The sequence below is a fragment of the Chelonia mydas genome, chromosome 23 (assembly GCF_015237465.2).
Source record: "Chelonia mydas isolate rCheMyd1 chromosome 23, rCheMyd1.pri.v2, whole genome shotgun sequence".
Taxonomy (NCBI): Eukaryota; Metazoa; Chordata; order Testudines; family Cheloniidae; genus Chelonia; species Chelonia mydas.
In genome coordinates this window covers 5,523,996-5,543,488 of record NC_051263.2, presented here as the reverse complement: position 1 = coordinate 5,543,488, position 19,493 = coordinate 5,523,996, and the positions used below count along the sequence as shown (strand labels likewise).

The following is a 19,493-nucleotide window of genomic DNA, read 5'->3' as shown; positions in this document are numbered from 1 at the left end:
GATAGAACTCAGGAGTCCTGGTTCCCAGCCCCCCCTCCCCCGGACCCCTCAGGGTGCTCTAATCTCAGAGCTGGTGGCAAGAGGTCCAGGAGATGTCTCATTCATAACATCCCATGTCAGGACACGGGGTCTCCACTCTGTCCCCTATAGACATGCCAGGCTATAGGGTCTATAGGGCCCAGAGTGGCTAGCCCCCAGTGTGTCCCCCTATCGAAATGTCCAGAATGGCCCTTTCCCTATGTGTACCCCCCATAGAGATCACAGGCGAGGTTTCTATATGGTCTGGAGTGGCTGTTCCCCAGTGTGGTCCCTATGGAGACCCCAGGCTGCCCGATCTATAGGGTTTGGAGTGGCCCATCCCTAGGCAGATGGTCTGTGAAGGGGGCAGGGCGGGAAGTGCTGGCAGAAGTGTCCTGCCCTCCCCTGGGTGTGCCCCCTGCCCCCCCCATGTGCCCCCTGCACCCCCTGTGTGTGCCCTGGCCCCCCCCGTGTGCCCCATGCCCCCCACCCGCAATGCCCAGCACCGACTGCTCACCAGATAGTTCTCGTCCTGGAAGGCGAAGTGCAGCTGGGTAATCCAGCGCTTGTCTCCATTCACCAGCACGTCCCGCTCCTCGCGGAAACAGGACACCTGCCCCCACAGGAGAGATGCTGAGCCTGGCTTGGGGAGGCCACCTGGGCCCGGGGGACCGGGGGTGAGAGGGGCCAGCCAGGCTGGGCGAAGGTCTGGGCCCCACAACAGGGCCCCCAGCTCCTTGGGACCCCACAGCGCAGCGAGGGGCAGCTGGACAGAGGTAACGGAGATGGGGAGATGGGCCCAGGGCCCTGCCACGGGCAGGGGGGAGGGCAGTTGAAGAGACGGGGCAATGCCACGGGGAGGCGTGTGCAGAGAGAGGCTCGGGCCAGGGGGGTGGGTAGATCGGGTGCGGACATAGGGCTCTGATAGGGCAGGACTCAGAGAGTCTGGCCTGGAGAGCCCGAGCCCAGAAGGGACCATTGTGATCCCATCTCATCTGATCCCCTGGATACTCCAGGCCACAGACCTGCCCCCACTGTCATTCCCAGGGCAGGTTGTTTACAAACACCCCCAGCCTTGACTGAAATGTGGCCAGTGCTGGAGAAGCCACCGCGCCCCTCGGGAAGCTGTTCCCAGGGTTAATGACTCTCCCTCTTAAAAACTGATCCCATATTTCCAGTGTGAATTTCTCTGCCTTCAACTCCCAGCCCCCTGATCGTGTGAGACCTGCCTCTGCTAGGCTGGAGAGCCAGGGTTCAATATTCGTTCCCCACGTCGGCTCCGATGGACAGGACTAAAGTCCCCCCTTAACCGTCTCTTTGTTAAGCTAAATACATTGAGCTCCTGGCATCTCTCGCTGCAAGGCAGGTTTCCTAACCCTTCGATCCGTCTCGTGGCTCTTCTCCGAGCCCTCTGCAATTTGTCAGCATCTCTCGAGCTGTGGGCCCCAGAACTGGTCCCAAGATCCCAGCAGCGGTCGCACCAGGGCCACACACAGAGTAAAGTCACCTCTCTGCTCCTGCTGGAGATTGCCCTGGTCATGCTGCTGGGACACAGGGGCAATGCTGGAGGGGGCAGCGCAGAGCAGATGGGGCAGTTCAGGGGCTCTTACCCTGCAGGCGCAGACACAGGGCAGGCCCCGGGGGTGGAGGGCAGAGGATCTGGGACATAGTGGGGGTGGGGGTTATTGCTTGGGGGCAGACAGATGAAGACACTGTCCGGAAGGAATTAGTAAAATGGCATGCCATGGGTGCGGGATGACAACTGGGCCATGCCATCATGGGGGCAGGAATGGGGGTGGGTGGCTGAGCCATGCCATGGGGGGCAGGTGGGGGCACCCTTCCAGCCCAGGGTGGCCACGGATGGGCACCGGGGAGAGGCACTGGAAAGGGGGCATCCGAACCTTCAGGGAAGCCCGAGGCCCGTTTGGGATCAGCCCCCGGCACCCAGCGCCCCCCAGCTCCCCCACGTGACTCAAGCCTCCGACTCACCTCGCCCCGCTTCAGCATGTCCCACTTGTTCATGATCTTCATGGCGTACACCTGCGACGTCCTCTTCATCTTCACCACCGCCACCTGTCGGGGGGAGGGACATGGCCCATGGCTGGCACAGAGACACCCCAGCGGGCGGGGGCAGACTGGCTGTCTCCGTGCAGCTCCCAGCGGGAACAGTGCCCACCCCAGCACCAGCATCCACAGCCTGGGATGGTCACAGGGCCGGAATAACGCCCCTCCAGGAATCCAGGGTAGGGCTGGGGTGCAGTGGGGTGTAGGAAGCAGGGGTGGGGGGCTGCAGTGCCACCTCCCTGGGGGCAGGGAGCGAGCAGGGCAGAACCTGCCAGCTCCAGGGGGAAGGTTATGAAGTGGGTCACTGGTGGGAAATGGGGCTCCCCCTTACCAATCGGCCAGAGTGGCACTGACCACTCCACGCTGCCCAAGCTGCAGGGCAGAGACTTGACACCGCTGGTTCTGCAGCACTTGGTCCCTCTCCATCCCAGCAAACCTGGGGACTGAACCCGTATCCTTAGCGGGAAGGACAGGCCCTGACGCCCTGGCTCGGAGACCTTCCTCCCTGAATTGGGCAGGCTAGAGAGAACATAAGAGTGGCCGGTCTGGGGCAGGCCAATGGGCCAGCTAGCCCAGTATCCGGACCCTGAAAGTGACCACTGCCAGATGCCAGGGAATGACCAGAACAGGGCAATTACCAAGTGATCCATCCCCTGTCATCCAGTCCCAGCACCCAGCAGTCAGAGGCTTAGGGACACCCTGACCATCTTGGCTAACTGAGGGGCCTATCCTCCAGGAACTGATGGGCTTATCCTCTCATTCTTTTCTGAACCCACTTGTACTTCTGACTGTCCCAGCATCCCCCAGCCGTGAGTTCCACAGATTGACTGGGTGTTGAGTGAATGAGTCCTTCCTTTTGTGTGCTACTGACAGTTAGAGCTGGACAAACTTTTCCACCCCGAACCGGGTTTTTCTGTGAAAAATGCAGATTGGCCACCCCAGGACACACGGTGCATTTCAAGTGGCGGGGGGTGGGGGGGGGGGGGAATCAAAAGGTTTCGTTCCACCGTTTCCAAAACCAAGCGTTGCCCTTGGAAGCGACTTTACATTCCCAACTGGCCTTTTCTTTCATTTCAGGTTTTAAACATCAGAAAAGCGCCAAAAAAAACGAAACATTTTTTTTGGCCCAGAACTGGCGGGGGGGGCGGGGGGTGGGGGTTGGTGGTTTTTTTTTTTAACTTTGCAAGTCGCCAAAACAAAACAAAAAAAAACAAATTTGCCTTTTCGGCTCGACACAAACCCATTTTGCCTGGATCCCTTGGGCTCGCCAGCGACTGGTCAGCGCCGGCCCTCCTGCGGCTCCCTGGGGCAGCCCTCGGCACCCCGCCCGGGGCTGGCAGCAGGGGGGCCCGGGGTCCGGGCTGTGTTGGCTCAGCCGGACACCTGGCAGCTGCCCCCCGCCCGTCCCCCATGCACAAGGCCAGGGCTGGGATCCCCGTGTGACCCTGATGAAGCGTTACCCGGCTGCCTGGCGGCTCTGCAGCCCTGCCAGCTGCTGGCCCGGCTTCCCGGCACGCGGCCCCGTCTCACCTCGCTGAATGCGCCGCGCCCGATCACCTTCAGGATCTCAAAGTCATCTCTCTGCAGCTGCAGCTCCTTGATCCGGGCGGTCACTGGCTCGGCTGCAGGGGCACCGGAGGGACGCGGGTCAGTAAAGCTGGGGGGGGGTCACACTGCAGTTGACCCCTTGTGCCTTCCTCAGCACTGCCTTCCATCGGCCCCATGCGCCCCCCTCGCCCGCCCCCCACAGCCCTCGGTCCTGCACCTCCCCATCCTTCCCACAGCCAGCCCTGTGTACCCCCCTCGCCTGCCCCCCACAGCCCTCGGTCCTGCACCTCCCCATCCCCCCCACAGCCGGCCCTGTGCGCCCCCCTCGCCTGCCCCCCACAGCCCTCGGTCCTGCAGCTCCCCGTCGCCCCCACAGCCAGCCCTGTGCACCCCCCTCGCCCGCCCCCCATAGCCCTCGGTCCTGCACCTCCCCATCCCCGCCCACAGCCAGCCCTGTGCGCCCCCCCTCGCCCGCCCCCCACAGCCCTCGGTCCTGCAGCTCCCCATCCCCCCCACAGCCAGCCCTGTGCACCCCCCTCGCCTGCCCCCCACAGCCCTCGGTCCTGCAGCTCCGCATCCCCCCCACAGCCAGCCCTGTGCGCCCCCCTCGCCCGCCCCCCACAGCCCTCGGTCCTGCACCTCCCCATCCTTCCCACAGCCAGCCCTGTGAGCCCCCCCCCCACTCGCCCCCCACAGCCCTCGGTCCTGCAGCTCCCCATCCCCCCCACAGCCAGCCCTGTGCACCCCCCCTCGCCCGCCCCCCACAGCCATCGGTCCTGCACCTCCCCATCCCCCCCACAGCCAGCCCTGTGAGCCCCCCCCACTCGCCCCCCACAGCCCTCGGTCCTGCAGCTCCCCATCCCCCCCACAGCCAGCCCTGTGCACCTCCCTCGCCCGCCCCCCACAGCCATCGGTCCTGCACCTCCCCATCCCCCCCACAGCCGGCCCTGTGCGCCCCCCTCGCCCGCCCCCCCACAGCCATCGGTCCTGCAGCTCCCCATCCCCCCCACAGCCGGCCCTGTGCGCCCCCTTCGCCGCCCCCCCCAGCCCTCGGTCCTGCACCTCCCCATCCCCCCCACAGCAGGCCCTGTGCGCCCCCCTCGCCCACCCCCCACGGCCCTCGGTCCTGCACTTCCCCATCCCCCCCTCCAGCCAGCCCTGTGCACCCCCCTTGCCCGCCCCCAACAGCCATTGGTCCTGCACCTCCCCATTTCCCCCACCAGCCAGCCCTGTGCGCCCCCCCTCACTCGCCCCCCACAGTCATCAGTCCTGCACCTCCCCATCCCCCCCTCCAGCCAGCCCTGTGCAGCCCCCTCACCCGCCCCCCATAGCCATCAGTTCTGCACCTCTCCATCCCCCCACAGCCCCCATTCCCCCCACAGCCAGCCCTGCGGGGGAGGGTAGAATGGGGCCCTGGCACTCACAGGGATCCCCCATCCATGCACACCCCTTCTGGGGCTGGTCCCCCCCGAGATTCCCCTCTCAGGCCCCTCAGTCTCCGGGGGCTGATTGCTTGGTCCTGAATGCAGGCCAGGCTCGGGTCTCAGCGCCAGCCCCAGCCCGCTCAACACCCGCCTGCAGCCTGCCGGCATCGAGTGCTTTCGTTTCTCCTGGGTCTCCGGCCTTGCCAGAGCCCCAAGCGCGCCGGACAAATTCAACCGCAATGCAGCCACCTCTGGGGCGGGGCGCAGCAGCTGTGCCGAACGCTCACGAGGCGTGACAGAGAAGCCAGCGCAACCCCGAGAACGTGTCCAGTCACAGCAAAAAAAAAAAAAAAAGGTGGGTTTCTTGGCCCGGCTACCTAGCCAAGCAAGGGTTGTTTTTACCTGGCCGGCATGGACGGAAAGCAGCCCTGTCCCTTCCGGCCAGAAGGGCCTCTGCTGGCTGCCTCCAGGGAAAAGCCACAGCCCGGGTCCATCCCAGCACGAGCTGGACAGGCCACCAGGGCTCTGCGTGCGCACGGGGGTGAAATCCGGGCTGCCGGGGCAGCGCCAGGGGCCGCGGTGCCATCTAGGTGTAGTGCAGACAGCCCCCCAGGCCCACAGTGCACCGGCTGCTGGTCCAAGGCCCTAGCCGGCGTTTCCGATCCACACCCCCCTTCCGCGGGCGTTCTGCTGGGGGAGTGCTTCCCTGTCATTTTTCACTGGGGTCAGGGACAGCACCAGGGGCCTGGGGATCCTGCAGCCAGGAACAGCGTGCGGTTTCACCCCACGTTCGCTAACACCTGGTAAGACCCGAGTGTGGACAAGGCAGTTTGGTTCGCACCCGTTAGCCAGCTGCGGGAAACACAAAGGGGTCTGTCTACACTGCAGTGGCAGCCCTGGGCTCGTGGAACTGGAGTGAGCAGCCATCGGGTTTGTTACCCTAGGGCTTGAGCGTCAACACTCGTTGGTAACTTCTTGTTAGGAAGTGTTGAACCCGGGGCCCAACCTGGGGCTGCAGCATCTACACTGCCCCACCGAAACCCGAGCCCCACCACAGGTATCCCAGGCTTCCTGGCGTCCTCCCAAAATGGGGCCGCTCTAGCCCTTTGTGGTGCAGAGTAGAAAAACTTGACTGCCCAGAGTCAGTCGGCCCGGGGGATTGTGGGATACTTTTGGTGGACTCCCAGAACACAAGTCCGGGGGGGCCGAGTCTACACTGCAGAGCAACAGGACTTGAACCCTGGGTCCTGGCTTGACTCAGGCTTGGACACGCTGCCCTGTAGGGTCGTGGGAGGCCAGGTCCAAGTCCTGCGTTAGCACAGTTGGTGTGTAGATAGAAGGTGGTTTAGTTTGGAGCCTGAGTTCGAATCCTGGGCTCACGGGGCAGTGTAGCCCTACCCTGGGAGGGGAGCCTGGAGCAGCTAATGCATGGGGAAATTACAAGCTGCCCTTATCCATGCAGAGACTTTACCGCGTGTTCCAAAAAGCCCTTTGTCCCTAGTGTGGACGCAGCACTGGAAACGGTGCTGAACTGGGGGCAGTAATAACACCGGATCAACCCGGGGCTCCATGGACTCCAGTATCCTGCCTCCGGCCACACCGGATCTACCCAGGGCTCCATGGACTCCAGTATCCTGCCTCCGGCCACACCGGATCTACCCAGGGCTCCGTCTCGGCCGATATCCCACCTCCGGCCACACCGGATCAACCCAGGGCTCCGTCTCGGCTGGTATCCCGCCTCCGGCCACACCGGATCTACCCAGGGCTCCGTCTCGGCTGGTATCCCGCCTCCGGCCACACCGGATCTACCCAGGGCTCCGTCTCGGCCGATATCCCACCTCCGGCCACACCGGATCAACCCAGGGCTCCATCTCAGCCGATATCCCGCCTCCGGCCACACTGGATCTACCCAGGGCTCCATCTCAGCCGATATCCCGCCTCCGGCCACACCGGATCTACCCAGGGCTCCGTCTCGGCCAATATCCCACCTCCGGCCACACCGGATCAACCCAGGGCTCCATCTCAGCCGATATCCCGCCTCCGGCCACACTGGATCTACCCAGGGCTCCATCTCAGCCGATATCCCGCCTCCAGCCACACCGGATCAACCCAGGGCTCCGTCTTGGCCGATATCCCGCCTCCGGCCACACCGGATCAACCCAGGGCTCCGTCTTGGCCGATATCCCACCTCCGGCCACACCGGATCAACTCAGGGCTCCGTCTCGGCCAATATCCCACCTCTGGCCACACCGGATCAACCCGGGGCTCCATGGACTCCAGTATCCCACCTCCAGCAGCGGCCATAGGAAGGTCTCACACATGCATTCCCCTCCCAGCTGCGCGGTGCTATTCCATGGGAGCAGTGGCCTTCCTGACCCTGCCGGTGAGCAGCTCTCAGCTGAAGCACGAGGATGGGGAGCCCTGGTGCTTTCATCCCTGCCGAGCCGCTGGAGTCAGTCTACCCGCACCTGCTGCTGGCCTCGACCCTGCTGCCCCAGAGCAGGGCTGCAAGGGGGTCCCGGGGGATCCAGACCGAGACATACACCAGCCACCCCAGCTCTCCGGATCTCTGCTTCCCACGTCCGCCCTGGGGCCCGTCCCTGCCAGCACAGGACGGACAACCTCTGTGTTGTCCCATCATGTCTCGCATGGAGCTCCGCAGGGTGCGACCGGGGCGGGAGCCATCCGGAAGGTGGAACCTCTCCTTCCGGCAGCACTGATCCAACAGCCCATCGTGTGGCTGGGCTCGCCATCTTCTGGATGGAAAACTGAGCCCCTGACTGCCCCCGGCCCCTAAAGATCCCGGGACATTTCCAACAGGATAACGATAGTCCTGGCCAAAATCTATCATCTCCGTAAACTTCTGCTGTGTGTTAGCTAGGCCCCCTCCACTTCTGTGCTGCATCGTCGACAGGCAGCTCTTTAAACAGCTGCCGCGTCCCACACCAGAGGTGGCTGCCTTTTGGTGGTGGGGCAAAGGGAATCGAGGTGAGAAAAGATTATTAGGAAGCACAAGCTTTTGGCCCCTATTCTCAAAAAAGCCTGTAAGCAGAGGGGTCAGATCTGTCTGCTTGTTGAAGAGGGGATGGTGAGTTACGCTCCGTCAGTACGAGGAGAGGGCACCACTCCTGGAGAGGAAGGCAAGCAGCCACCTCGCACACAAAGTCCCTTGCCTACCATCACCAGGACTTCTGAAGCCGAGCTGGGACCAGACCTCCCACCCCCTGGCTCGTAGCCATGGGCATTAGCTCCTTGGGTCTCTCACTGTCAGGCAGGTTTTCTAATGCTTTGATCATTCCCATGGCTCTTCCCTGACCCCTTGGCAATTTATCAGCATCCTTGAATTGTGGGCACCAGAGCTGGACCCCAGATCGCAGCAGCAGTCGCACCCAGGCCCAATCCAGAGGGAAAATCACCTCTCTGCTCCTCCGCAAGACGCCCCTGTGGGTGCGTTCGCCTGTTCGGCCCCAGCGTCGCACTGGGAGCTCGTGTTCTGCTGATCATTCCCCGCGACCCCCAAATCTTTTCAGAGTCGCTGCTTCCCAGGAGAGCCCCCATCCTGTGAGCACCGCCCCCATTCTTTGTTCCCAGACATTTAGCCGTGTTAAAACGCTCTGTGTCCATGATCGGACCCCTTCCTTCCAAGCTGCTGGAAGCTTCCCCATCTCTGCCAGTCTCTCAAGGCGCCTGTCGCTGCATCTAAACATGGGTGAGGCGCTAATTCCCCTGTGCAGTCAGCCTCACGTTCCCCTGGAGCGGCTGCTTTACTAAGAGGATAACGGCCAACTACTGCTGCCAGCTGGCGCTCCTTTAGCTCAAGGCTCGGCAGGCTCACATCCTGCGGATCCCCCTGGAGGGGGAAGAGTATGGGAGAGTTGCCCCAACTCCCACATGGGAGCAGGCCAGGACTACCACGGAAGAATGGCCATCAGGCAAGCGGTGCAGGCCGGTGTCTTACCGGAGTCTGGGTCTCCCCCTACCCCAGCTCTCTGCCAGCAATTGGGGGCAGGAATCAGCCTGGGTCATGTCGGCTCCTTTAACCCCAGATGGGGAAAGAAGCTGGCAGGGCAAGTGTTGAAAGGCAAGGACAGGAGCTGTGGCCCAGCCCCTCACCGGAGCCCCCCAGCCCCTCTGGAGCGAGCAGGGGGAGAGATTTGGCCAGGCTGATAGGTGATGGATGAAGATTAATGGGAGAGGGGGGAATAGAGAGAGGGAGGGAAGAGACCACGGCAAAGGGGCAGGGCCCCATGCATGAAGGGGGCATATCACCGATGTCTCCCCCCCAACCCTGCATGGGACCCCCAGCCCGGGCATCTGCCCCCACAGCTGGGCAGGGAGAGGCCGTGACCCCTTACTCCCATCGTGTGTGCGAACAAAGGGGCCAGCCTGGGCTGAGTGGGGGATGGTCAGAGGGTGCTGGGGTGGGGGGGTAGCTAGCTGGATGTTGGGGGCCATTAGCCCCTGTGCAGGTGGGGGCCCCTCTGCTGGCAGTTCAATCACCTCAAGCCTGGGCTTGGCGGGGCAGGGGATGGTGGGTGCCAAGCTTACAGAGGCTCTCAGCCCCGGGGCGGGGGGCACGGCACACTCCTAACAAGCTTTGGGGGTGGTAACGATCGCTCGCTGCTAACACTCGCCCGTGCTCCCTGCCCGCAGCTGGGACAAGAACCCAGGAGTCCGGACTCCCCCCTCCCCCATGCTCTGACCACTAGATCTCCTAAGACCCAGTTCCCTCCTCCTGCCATGCAGCAAGCAAGGTCAGGGGGCCGAGGTGCCCTGAGCCCGGCACTCGGCCGCCCGCCTTCCCCGCCAGATGATTCTTTGGACACAGAAGTTTGAAAATAGCCCAAGGTCTGAACCGGGGGTGGGGGAGAGAGGGGAAGATGCAGCCAGGCGCGATCCAGAGCTAAATCCGTCCCCTTTGGCTGGGCAGCGGGCGGGCAGGCGGGGGCAGGTCGTGACAGTCTATTCATATCAGCGAGTGTAAACACCGCAGCGGGCAGGGAGGGGGCATTGTTTGGGGAAGTGGAATGGGGAGGGTCTGGCACCCTGGCCATGCCTGGCACGGTGGGAGAGACAAGGCAATGCCAGCTGTGTGGATGGGCAGCCCTGGGGCAGACGGACAGCCAGGAGCTGTCTCCCTCTGGGGCACTGCCCCAGGTGGGCAGGAATCTGGGCCGGATCAGAGCTCAGCGAGCTCAGAGCCCCACTAAAACCCCTGTAGCTCAGGCTGACTGACCCAGCGCCCACTCCTCCGGCCACCTCCCTCCGCGTCCCCCGGGTCCTTCTCCTCCTCCTGGCCAATGGCAACGCAGCAGCCCCCTCCCTGGACACCCCGAATCACCCCTTCCTGCCACGCCCCAAATGCCCCTCCACCCCCCCAGTGCCCCGCACACCCCTGTCTCTGCCACACCCCAAATCCCCTCCACCCCCACAGTGCTCCAAATGCCCCTGCCACGCCCTGCACGCCCCTCCATCCCCGAACGCCCCTGCCATGCCACACCCCAAACACCCCTCCACCCCCGCAACACCCCGACCACCCCTGCTGTGCCCTGCACACCCCTCCACCCCCGCAGCACCCCGCATGCCCCTCCACCCCCACAGTGCCCCAAATTCCCCTGTCCCTGTCATGCCCCCCACGCCCCTCCACCCCTGCAGCACCCCGCATGCCCCTCCACCCCCACAGTGCCCCATATGCCCCTGTGCCTGCCATGCCCCCCATGCCCCTCCACCCCCATAGCACCCCACATGCCTCTCCACCCCCGCAAAGCCCCAAATGCCCCGTCCCTGCCATGCCCCCCACGCCCCTCCATCCCCACAGCACCCTGCATGCCCCTCAACGCCCGCAAAGCCCCAAATGCCCCTGTCCCTGCCATGACCCCCATGCCCCTCCACCCCCACAGCACCCCGCATGCCCCTCAACGCCCGCAAAGCCCCAAATGCCCCGTCCCTGCCATGCCCCCCACGCCCCTCCACCCCCACAGAACCCCGCATGCCCCTCAACACCCGCAAAGCCCCAAATGCCCCTGTCCCTGCCACGCCCCAAATGTTTCACAGGCCGCAGCTTCCTAGCGAGTCGATGAAAAAAACCTCATGGAAAAATGGAGCAGAGCCAGCAGGCGCTGGGTCCGACCCGCTCGCTTTAGAGACACCTAACAAATCTAGTGGTTAGAACAGGGGGGCTGGGAGCCAGGGCTCCTGGGTTCTCTCCCCAGCTCCGGCAGGGGAGTGGGGTCCAGTGGTTAGAGCAGGGGGGGGCTGGGAACCAGGACTCCTGGGTTCTATTCTCCGCTCTGTGACAGCCCCTCCCTGTGCCCCACTCTCCTGCTGGTGGCAATGAAGGGGGAGGGCCAGGAAGAGGAATTATGACTATCACGCCTGCACCCCTGAGCCCTGGTGGGGATCAGCGTGCCAGGAGCTGCACAGGCCCTGCCCTGCGCTGCAAGGGCTGCCCCCCACCGAGGCCTGGCGCTGGGAGGAGAGCAGTGGCCAGCAACACTTTAGTGAAGACGTGGGGCTATTTTTGGACACTTCAGCCCCCCCCTCCCCCCCGCTCCCTCGGCGGGGGTGGAGGCAGCTTTGCGGGAGGCCTTGGAGCTCTGACAGGATCCCCCCCCCGCCCCTTCCTCCAGCTCCTATTTCGGGCTGCGGCCGGGTTGGGAATCTGGGCTCGCTGCGATTCTCAGATTCCAGCCGGGCCTAGGCGGGGCTCGTGCCCGGGCGGAAATTCCTGCGCCTGAAACTTTCCATATACAAGCTACGCCCCTCCCCCCGCCCGCCCCCCCCCGCGCGTGCCCTGCCCCCGCTAGTGCCCCACAGCACCCCCCTGCCCCACCCCCCCACTAGTGCATGACAGTGCCCCCCAGCTCCCCCTCCACCCCCTCTTCCCACCCCCGCTAGTGCCCCACACCACCCGCCGCACCCTGCCCCCACTAGTGCCCCACAGCATCCCCCGGTCCACGCCCCCGCTAGTGCACCACAGTGCCCCCAAGCTCCCCCTCCACCCCCTCTCCCCAGCCCTGCTAGTGCCCCACAGCACCCCCGCTCTACGCCCCCACTAGTACAACACATTGCCCCCCAGCTCTCCCTCCACCCCCTTGTCCACGCCCCCGCTAGTGCCCCACAGCACTCCCCTACACCCTGCCCCCGCTAGTGCCCCACAGCACCCCCCCCAACTCCTGCTCCCCACCCCTGTTAGTACACCACAACACGCCCCAAAGTATGACGGAGCCACTGACTATTGTAGCCACACGCTGGCCCCCAGGCCTGGTGACCAGAGCCCGGAGAACCGGGGGGTGGGGGGGAGCTGAGTCTACAGCAAGGGATCTAGTCAGAGCCTGACCAGAGCAGCGGTTAGATCACGCTCCCCTCCCGGCGCTGAGACAGAACCCAGGAGTCCTGGCTCCCAGCCCCCTGCTCTAGCCACTAGACCCCACTCCCCTCCCAGAGCTGGGGTTAGACCCCAGGAGTCCTGGCTCCCAGTCCCCCCCCGCTCTAACCACTGAGCCCTACTGCTGCTTTGTAAATGTCATGGCCCGTCCTTATTCCCTCCCTTCACTGAGAAGAGGAGACAAATCAGCCCCAGCCTCTCCCAGCAGGGGGCGATGTGGGGAGCGGGGCAGGAGCTGGCTGTGGGGAGTGCTCCCGGCTACACCAGCCCCTGCCTCTCCCAGCAGGGGGCGCTGTGGGGGGGCAGGGGAAGGGAACGCTTCTCCCAGGCAGGAGGCAGGGCATTGCTCTGATATTAAGGCTGCAGAGGGGGGGAGGGGGGGCTGGATCCCGCTCCCCTGAGATGGGCTTTTCTGGCTCCCCGTAAGCAGCGGGGCCTGGGCCTGTGTTTAGCCTGGCACTGAGCTCCCGGCGCAGAGCGACGGGGGGTGGGGGGGCAGTGGTGAGAGCCGCTGGCCTTTTATGGCATTGCACAAACTCCCAGCATGCAGACAACAAATCCCCCTGCGGCAGCGCGTGGCGCAGGCTGGGCCCGGGGGCAGGGGCGGCTCTGCCAGCTTGTCCACATAAGGAGCGGATCCAACGGGCCTGGCGGAGCGGTCGGGGGCCTCTGCCAAAACCCAGTCTCTTCCCGCCGGGATCCCGCTCGGGGACGAGGCTGGCGGGAGCAAGCACCGATGGGGGCCTTCCGGCTCTGGTGCTGTGAACTTCCAGGCAGCCGTGCCCTACTGGGCCCCCGGTGCTGCGGGCTTCCCCCTGGCATTGGCCAACTGGGACCCCAGTGCTGCGGGCTTCCCCACAGCAGTGCCCCATCAGCACAGCACTGGGGAGCTCTGTCGCTGTGAGCTTCCCCACAGCAGTGCCCCATCAGCAGCACATGGGGCTGTCACCCCTGGCCAGTGGGGCTCGGAAGGGAACCCACCACCCCGGGGCAGAGAGGGCCGGAACCCTGTGGAGCGAGGCCCATAGACTGGCCATTTCCCAGCTGGGTTGAGGCTGGGGGGAGGAGTTTGGTGGGACCCCACTCTGCCAGTGAGCCCCAGCTCAGCCCCACAAGGGCTTCTCTTTGAGGTGGGAGAGGGAAGCTCAGCCTGCGGCCCATTCAAGCATTGGCGTCTCTGGGGAACCAGTGTCAGGTGCCCATGAAAGCTCCCCGGTAACCCCATTCTACCCCCTCTTGCTTCCACACTGCAGCGCCTGGTGGCTGTTACACAGCGGCTGCGCCCCACCCCAGAGGTGGCTGCAATTGTCATTCCTTGAACACCTTCTGCCTGAGCGGCTGGCTGCTTTCTCCAAAGGTTTATTGGTGTCGCCGGCTCCATCGTCCAAACAAGAAACCAAATCCTGGATCAGGGAAGTGAGAGTCTGGAATAGAACCCAGGAGTCCTGGCTCCCAGCCCCATGCTGTAACCACTTGACCCCTCTCCTGTCTCACAGCTGGGAACAGGACCCAAGAGTCCTGGGTGCCAGTCCTGTCCCATAACCCTGACAGCAGGGATAATGTCCTGGGTGCTTTGAAGTCTCCAGGCCGGAGAGATTCAATTGAGAACGGGGCAATGCCAGCAGCCTGTGGGTACAACCTGTGCCCCTTCTCCCAGCTCTCTCAGCTGCCTCTGGGGACCCCATCACTGCCTTCCCAGGATGCCAACCCCGGGGACACAGGCTCAGCTCTGCCCAGACTCACCCCTCCCCGGGACAGCTGGCATGCCTGTGCCATGAGGCTCCATCAAGGCTGAACAATAGCAGCTGTGTGATGCTAATGGGGGTCTGGAATGCACAAGGCCTGGTGGGGAGAGGATGCCGGGGTGGGGGGCGGGGGAAGGCCAGGGGCTGGGGGGGTGCTTCTTGTAAGTTCCCAACCCAAGGAGGGAGCAGGGCAGAGGGAGTACAGCGAGGGGCACAAGAGAGAGTTTGGGGCAGGATGGGGAGCTGGCCTTGGAAGTTCAGAAAACTTTGGCGGTCAGTTTGGGTGGAGATCATTAAGCTAGTTTTTGGGGGGAACCCAAAGGCTGGGCTAGCAGGGAGCTGCGGGTCAGGAGTGAGGGGCACCGGCAGAGCTCGGGGCGGGGGGGTGGGGAGGGGAGCGCAGGATGGGGACAGCAGGGGGCTGCCCCCGGGCTATGAGTCTTTTCCTTTCCAAGGCATCACCGAACAGTTCCAAGATTCCTCCACTTCAGAAGACAACGCCGCTGTTACCCCCCCAGTCCAGCCCCCACCTCACCCTGCCCCCGCTAGTCCAGCCCTGGGCTCCCCCCAACTCCGCCTGTGCTCCTTGGCCTACATCCCGCCTTGTGGGTGTGGGGTGAGGACTCAGGCCCCCTGGGTTCTATTCTCAGCCCTTGGATCTCAGGGCACATGTCCAGGACGCCTGGGTTCTCTGGTTGTCATGTGGCCTGGGCAAGTGGCCTCCCTGGGCCTCCTCATCCGCAATTCATGGCGAGGGAAGCCAGGGCCCCCCCAGCTCTTCAGTGGGCGGGGAGAACCTGGCAGACAATTCTCCTTAGTGCAGTAAATGGCTGAGCCAGAGCCCAGCCCAAGCTACCCAGATCCAGCCCCTACCCAGGAACACAGGAGCTGGATGCTAAACTTCCCCAGCTGGAAACACGCTGCTCCACTCCCCTCCTGGCTCCCATCCCCCTGCTCTAACCACTAGACCCCATTCCAGGGGAGAGAACCCAGGAGTCCTGGCTCCCACCCCCCTGTTCTAACTGCTAGGCCCCACTCCCTTCCCAGTGCTGGGCAGAGAACCCAGGAGTCCTGGCTCCCAGCTCCTCTCCTGGCCTAACCCCTGGGTCTGCCCCAGGGTGGGTGGGAGGGAGCATGGCTGCTGCCAGGTGGGCTCGGCCATCCCCTCTGCCCACAGCTGAGTGCTTGTCATGGACCTGCCTGCAGGCTGAGCCAGCCTGTCCCCTCCCAGCCAGGGACAGAGCCAAGGAGGGGCAGGGAGTGGAGGTCTAGGGAAGTATGGGCACCCCCCACCCTAGGCAAGTTCTCCCCCAAGAACTCCACCCTGCCCAGGAAGAGAACCCCGGGGTCCTGACTCCCCCCCAAGAGGTGTCAACCTCACTTGAGGTCAATAATGAACCTTCCGTGCCCTCCCCATTCACTGCCACCGGAGGGAAAGTGAATCACAGAGTGGGGAAGGGACTTGACTATGGACAGTGGCAGAGTAGAGACTAGAACCCAGGCGTCCTGACTCCCAGCCCCGCCCCACTCTAACCACCTGACCCCACCCCTCTCCCAGAGCTGGGGACAGAACCCAGGAGTCCTGGCTCCCAGCCCCCTGCTCTCACCACTAGATCCCACTCCCCTCCCAGAGCCCTCAGCACCAGCCAGTGTTCTTGGCCCAGCAGCCCCCTCTTCGTCCCCTGGGAGCCTTGAACACTGACTGGGCAGCATGGCCTGAGAGAGTCCTGGATTTGGAGCATCCCCGAGCAGGTGCTGCCCCCCTGCCAAGGGAACCCCACTCGGTGAGGCTCCATTTCCATGGGCCGGCCGGGGGCTGGGAGCTCACACGCCAACTCGGAACTGAGCTGACAGTCCAACAAACTCGCTTCACGGGGGGCGGGAGGGGAGGAAGGTTTTGGTCATCGGGGGCCAGATTGGAACCGCCATGGGGACCCCGCCGCCAACACCTAGTGGCTGCCCGTCTGATCTGATGATCGGTGGCTGGAGTCCCCCCAGTGTGGATCCCACTGGCTCCCCCCCTGCCCTGAGCCCCATTCCACGCATGCTGCAGAATCATCCGTGGGGTTCGGGGCTCCTGCCACAGCCCCATGGTGTAGGCTTCAGGCAACCAGAATTTCCACAGACACCCCCGACCTAGACCCCCAAGAAAGCTTGGATCCGCAATGCCCGGGTGTCCCCCTACCAGGCTGAACCAGGCCTGCCCCAGAGCTGGGCACTAGGGTCACCTGGGGCCAGCTTGGACCCCTTTGTCACTGGGCACTCATCGCTGATTTCACTGGGGGAATCTCAATACAGGCCCCTGCCCCTGGCACCTGAGGGACTCACCCCACACCTGGGAGCCTTCTCCCCAGCACCCGAGCCATTCGCCCCTCAGTGGGGGGCCCACTGTGCCTGGAGGGTGAGGGGCAGGGACAGCGGGGTCATGCCCCAGTTCCCCACATCCTCAGCGGATTGTCCAGTGCCCTGGGGCCTGCTGGGGAGACTCATCGGCTCCCCTCCATAAGTGGGGGGTCGGGGGGGCAGGGTGGGTTTATCTTTGTCCCTGGCCCATCCTGGGCCAGGCCGTTAGAGGGCTTAGGGGAGATGCCGAGGACGATGCTGCGAAGAAAGTGAGACCCCTCCTGCCCCCCCAAACTCATGGCACTGCCCAGCCACCAGCTCTCCCTCCCCATGGCCTGCCAGGCACCCCCAACTCATCACAGCACCCATGCCCCACTGCATCATCACCCCTGATATGCCACCCTGGCCAAGGAGGGACACAAGTGTCTGGAGCCTGGGGGGTGGCCAGGGAGGGACCCAGATGTCCAGGGTAGGGAGGGGGGCGGTACGCCCAGAGAGGGACCCCTGGATCCGGGGCGTGAGGGGCGGCCAGGGAGGGACCCAGGTGTCCGGGGCATGGGGGGCGGCCAGGGAGGGACCCCGGCGTCCGGCGGACTCACCCCAGCGCAGGAACTCCGCGATGTATTTCTCGTGGGCCAGGGGCGAGGCGCCCAGCTCGTGGGAGACGCAGAGCAGAAGATCCAGCAGCGTCTCCAGCCCCAGGAAGCTCCGGTCCAGCGCCAGCGCCTCCAGCTGCTTCAGTCGCACCTCGGCGGACATCGCGGACGCTCGTGGGGTGGGGGGACGGGCGGGGGGACGGACGCGAGCCCGGCGGAGAGGGGGGGGTCCCCCCACGCGTGGGTCGGCAGAGCCCTCGCCCCCTCCCTCACATCCAGCCACGCGCGCCAAAGCCACGGGGATGGGCGCCCGGCTCAGCGCCCCCTGCCCCGGATCGGGCTCATCCCAGCCCCCGGCCGGCCCCTGTCCCCCCGCGGCTCCCTGCGCCCTGCTCCGGGCTGGCAGCGCAGCGGACGGAGCCGCCCGGGCCAGGGGGCGGGGGCTGGCGGGGCCGCACCCACTGTCCATGTACAGCTCCCGGGGCGGGGGGCGCTTAACCCCTTCCCTGCCGCCGCGCCCTCCCGCCCCCACGGCTAGGCACCCTCCCGGCCACGGAGCCAGCCCGTCCGTGCCCGTCCGTCCATCCCCGGACACGGCTGTCTGTCCGCCCCCTGGACACCCGTCCTCCCGTCCGTCCGTCCCCATCTATCCATCCATCCACTCACCCATCCATCCATCCCCGGACCCAGCTGTCTGTCCGCCCCCCAATTCACCCATCCTCCCGTCCGTCCGCCCCTCCCCATCCATCCATCCCCGGACCCAGCTGTCTGTCCGCCCCCTATTCACCCGTCCTCCCGTCCGTCCGCCCCTCCCCGTCTATCCGTTCCCCCCATAACCATCCACCCGTCCCCCCCCCCCATCTATCCATCCCCGGACCCAGCTGTCTGTCCGCCCCCTGTACACCCGTCCTCTCGTCCGTCCACCCATTTATCCATCTATCTATCCATCCGCACACACCTATCCATCCATCCCCACACAGGCCCCATCCATCTGTCCAGCCCCATATACACTCATCTATTCCATCCATCCCCATACACCCCCCTCCATCTAATCTATCTATCTATCTATCTATCTATCCCCATACACCCCCTCTATCTATCCCCACATACCCCACCTATCTATCTATCCCCACACACCCCATCATCTATCTAATCTATCTATCTATCTATCTATCTATTCCCATCCACCTCATCTATCTATCTATCCACATACACCTCTTCTATCTATCTATCTATCTACACCCATCTATCTAATCTAATCTAATCTACCTATCTATCCCCAGACACCCCCTCTATCTATCTATCTATCCCCATACACCCCACCTATCTATCTATCCCCACACACCCCCTCTATCTATCTATCTATCTATCTATCTATCTGTCTATCTATCAGCATCCACCCCCTCGATATATCTATCTATCCCCATCCGCCCCCCATCTATCTATCTATCTATCTATCTATCTATCCCCATCCACCCCCTCTATCTATCTATCCCCATCCGCCCCCTATCTATCTATCTATCTATCTATCTATCTATCTATCTATCTATCTATCTATTCCCATCCACCTCATCTATCTATCTATCTATCTATCTATCTATCTATCTATCTATCTATCTCCATGCCTTTATCCAGCTAGTTAACCCTTCACCCGCTCTCAGTTAACCCTTCAGGGCTCCATTCCCTCCTGTCGCCCCCGCATGGTGGTGAGACCCCCCCGCAGTGGAGCGGGGGCAGAGTGGGCAGGCGGGTGGCATTAAGAGGTCAGTGCCTGGGCCCCTCTGTGTGGTTGGGCAGTGTTGATTCCCCCCAGCTGTACACAACTGACTAGGGTGAGGGTGGGGGGGGAAGGAGAAATGAGATAGCATTATAGAATAGAACCCAGGAGTCCTGAGTCCTAGTCCCCGCCCCGCTCTAACCACTAGACCCCACCCCCTCCCAAAGGCGGCGATAGAAGCCAGGAGGGAGGAGGTTTGGCCAACTAGCCAGGTCTGTCACTGCTGGCAGTGCCCAGCACCAGCCGCTTCAGACGATGGTGCAAAACCAGCTCTAGTGGGCACTGCTGGGTGAACTGGCCATGGGGACGTTACCTCCAACCCCCCACCTGGCTCAGTGATGGGCCCTTCTCTTATTAACCCTCTGTAGCGTCGCTTTGCATGTCATGTAAACAGCCACTCCTCCGTTTGGATCCTGCACCGCTCGGGGGGCTTTCTGACATCCAGTGGTGGTGAGTTCCACCGGCCCATTGCGTAACCAAGTCCTTTCCTTGTATCATTCGAGAAGGGTTTTCCATTCAGCGTCGCCGCACGGCCCTCGTCCTTGTGTCGTGGCTCATATCACAGCACCTTTCTCTGCCCCATGCCTTAGT

The 19,493-nt window shown here is 63.7% G+C and overlaps 1 protein-coding gene across 7 annotated transcripts in view; it reads right to left on the bottom strand.

Moving 5' to 3' along the window:
* The window catches only part of DMPK (DM1 protein kinase), a 35,589-nt gene extending 17,794 nt beyond the window's left edge, over nt 1-17,795 (bottom strand). For 3 of the 7 annotated variants that reach the window (XM_043534489.1, XM_037884668.2, XM_043534490.1), the window contains exons 1-4: nt 17,129-17,795; nt 3,613-3,704; nt 2,008-2,091; nt 536-631 (exon numbers count right to left, since the gene is read on the bottom strand). In XM_043534489.1, the coding sequence (XP_043390424.1) occupies nt 536-631; nt 2,008-2,091; nt 3,613-3,704; nt 17,129-17,771 (915 nt within the window). In that variant the 5' untranslated portion in view covers nt 17,772-17,795. The remainder of the gene's footprint in view (nt 1-535; nt 632-2,007; nt 2,092-3,612; nt 3,705-17,128) is intronic. The other 4 variants (XM_037884671.2, XM_043534491.1, XM_043534492.1 and 1 more) reach the window with 4 other exon arrangements.
* Nucleotides 17,796-19,493: the final 1,698 nt, after the last annotated feature.